This window comes from Carex rostrata, chromosome 14, assembly GCF_964058835.1.
Source record: "Carex rostrata chromosome 14, lpCarRost1.2, whole genome shotgun sequence".
In the NCBI taxonomy this organism is placed as follows: Eukaryota; Viridiplantae; Streptophyta; class Magnoliopsida; order Poales; family Cyperaceae; genus Carex; species Carex rostrata.
In genome coordinates, this window is record NC_135931.1 from 3,871,718 (window position 1) to 3,873,825 (window position 2,108).

At 39.6% G+C, this 2,108-nt stretch overlaps 1 protein-coding gene across 1 annotated transcript; it reads right to left on the bottom strand.

The window, feature by feature from the left end:
* Positions 1–1,094: 1,094 nt before the first annotated feature.
* LOC144565554 (uncharacterized) lies at positions 1,095–1,889 on the bottom strand. Its single transcript, XM_078315344.1, has one exon. The coding sequence runs from the start codon at positions 1,887–1,889 to the stop codon at positions 1,095–1,097; it is 795 nt and encodes a 264-aa protein (XP_078171470.1).
* Positions 1,890–2,108: the final 219 nt, after the last annotated feature.

The window sequence follows — 2,108 nt, forward strand, 5'->3', positions numbered from 1 at the left end:
ACATCCGCATATTAAAAAAATAATAATAATAAAAAAAAAAAAAAAAAAATAATAAAACAAAAAAATATGAAAAAATATATATATAATAATAAAATAAAAATGAGTGGAAAAATGAGTGAGCCAAAAACAGACGGATGCACAAGTAAAAAAAAAAAAGTCAAAGCATCAGGCACAGTCTACACCCCTAACAAAAATTAAATTTTTAAAAGGATTTTCTGGAATTGGTTGTCACTTGTAGAACGGGGGGAGAAAAATTTAGGATTAACTAATTCTGAAGTGTCATATAGATATAAACTTGCTTAATTAAAATCAAAACGTGCGTTTGTGAGGTGAAGAAGATCATTGAAAGAAACCCGCATAATTGTTTGACATACTCATGCTTTGAATTGAATTGTTTGAACCCTAAATTGCTTTGACTGACCAATTTTATTTTTTAAGTCTTTAGGATAGTTTAGATAACTTGGTTTGAAATACATAAACAAAACCCGAGAATCCCTGTGAGGGTTTAGACTTGCTTGGGACAAGCAAAGACTAGGCTTGGGGGAATTTGATAAGCCACAATGATATATGTTGAAACATAGGGTTTGTTGTGTAAATTAAACCGAGTTTTGTTGAAATCGGTTCGCCATTCTCCCCTTCTATCACGGTTGTCCCTCCCTTCTTTGGCACCACATGAATTGGGCTCACCCATTTGCTGTCGGAAATTGAATAGATGATGCCAGCATCAAGAAGTTTCTGAATCTCCTTTCGCACCACCTCGCTAAGGTTCGGGTTCAATCTCCGCTGCCCTTCAATGGTCGGCTTGTGTCCTTCCTCCATGAGAATGCGGTGCATGCAGATGGAAGGGTTGATTCCTTTGAGGTCATCAATGGTGTATCCAATGGCCTTTCGGTGCATCCTCAAGATTTGTAGAAGTTGTGAGGTTTGGTCTTGGTTTACGGATGCGTTGACAATAACGGGATAGGTTTGGTTTGGACCGAGGTATTCGTATCGAAGGGTTGAAGGTAATGGCTTAAGTTCAACCTTGGGTGCGTCCTTCAAGGGTTCGGCAAAGTTGGGGAGAGTTTCGGTAGTTGAAACCTGAAGAATTGGGCTCAGAATAGGCTTTTTGTCAATCTGGGAAGGGTTATTGCGGGCCGCAATAAGGTTATTGCGGGCCGCAATAACTTCTGGAATTTGCAAAGTCTCTGTCTGGATTGGTTGCGGGCCGCAATAAGGTCCACAGCATTCGTTTGGTCAGATTTTTCGCACTCCTGATCCATCCAACATTCAAAGGAACCCTTCTCCAAGCTGTTTATGAGTTCCTCATCTATCAACCTGTCAAGAATCTCAACACTACAAACACTTTGATCATTAGATGGATATTTCATTGATCGTTTGATGTCAAATGTTAATTTTTCTTCACCAATGTTCATTGTAATAATTCCATCATGAACATAAATCACAGCTTTTGCCGTATTGAGAAATGGTCTACCCAACAAAAGTGGCGTATGGATATCCTCATCCATGTCTACCACAACAAAGTCGATTGGTACAAAGAATTTACCAATTTGAATTGGCAAGTCCTCTACCACCCCTAGGGGTAACTTGACCGATTGGTCGGCCAATTGGAGAGAAATTCTAGTTGGCTTAAGTTCCCCTACACCCAACCTATCATAAACCGACTTTGGCATAAGACTTACACTAGCCCCTAGATCACATAGTGCTCGTTTGAATTGGACATTTCCTATCGAACATGGTATGGAAAATTTACCCGGATCATCCAACTTTTTGGGCAATTCATTCATTACCATGGCACTACCATTTGAATCTAGGGACACCATTTGGACTTCTTCAAGTTTACGCCTATTTGAAAGGATATCCTTGAAAAATTTGGTGTAAACCGGCATTTGGGTCATTACCTCAGTCAATGGTAGGTTTACATGCAATTGTTTCAACAATTCAAGGAATTTAGCAAACTGCCTATCAGTTCTCTCATTCTTAAGCCTACCAGGAAAAGGTGCAAATTTATGAGGGGGTATGTAGAGAGGTACCTATGCACTTACCTTTGGTGGCTCATCTTGAGATGGATTCGCTTGAATAGCAGGGTCGCTTGGTGCAATTGGTGT

Coding starts and splice junctions, on each gene's coding strand:
- LOC144565554 (XM_078315344.1), bottom strand. CDS start 1,889: ATGCCGGTTTACACCAAATTTTTCAAGGATATCCTTTCAAATAGGCGT.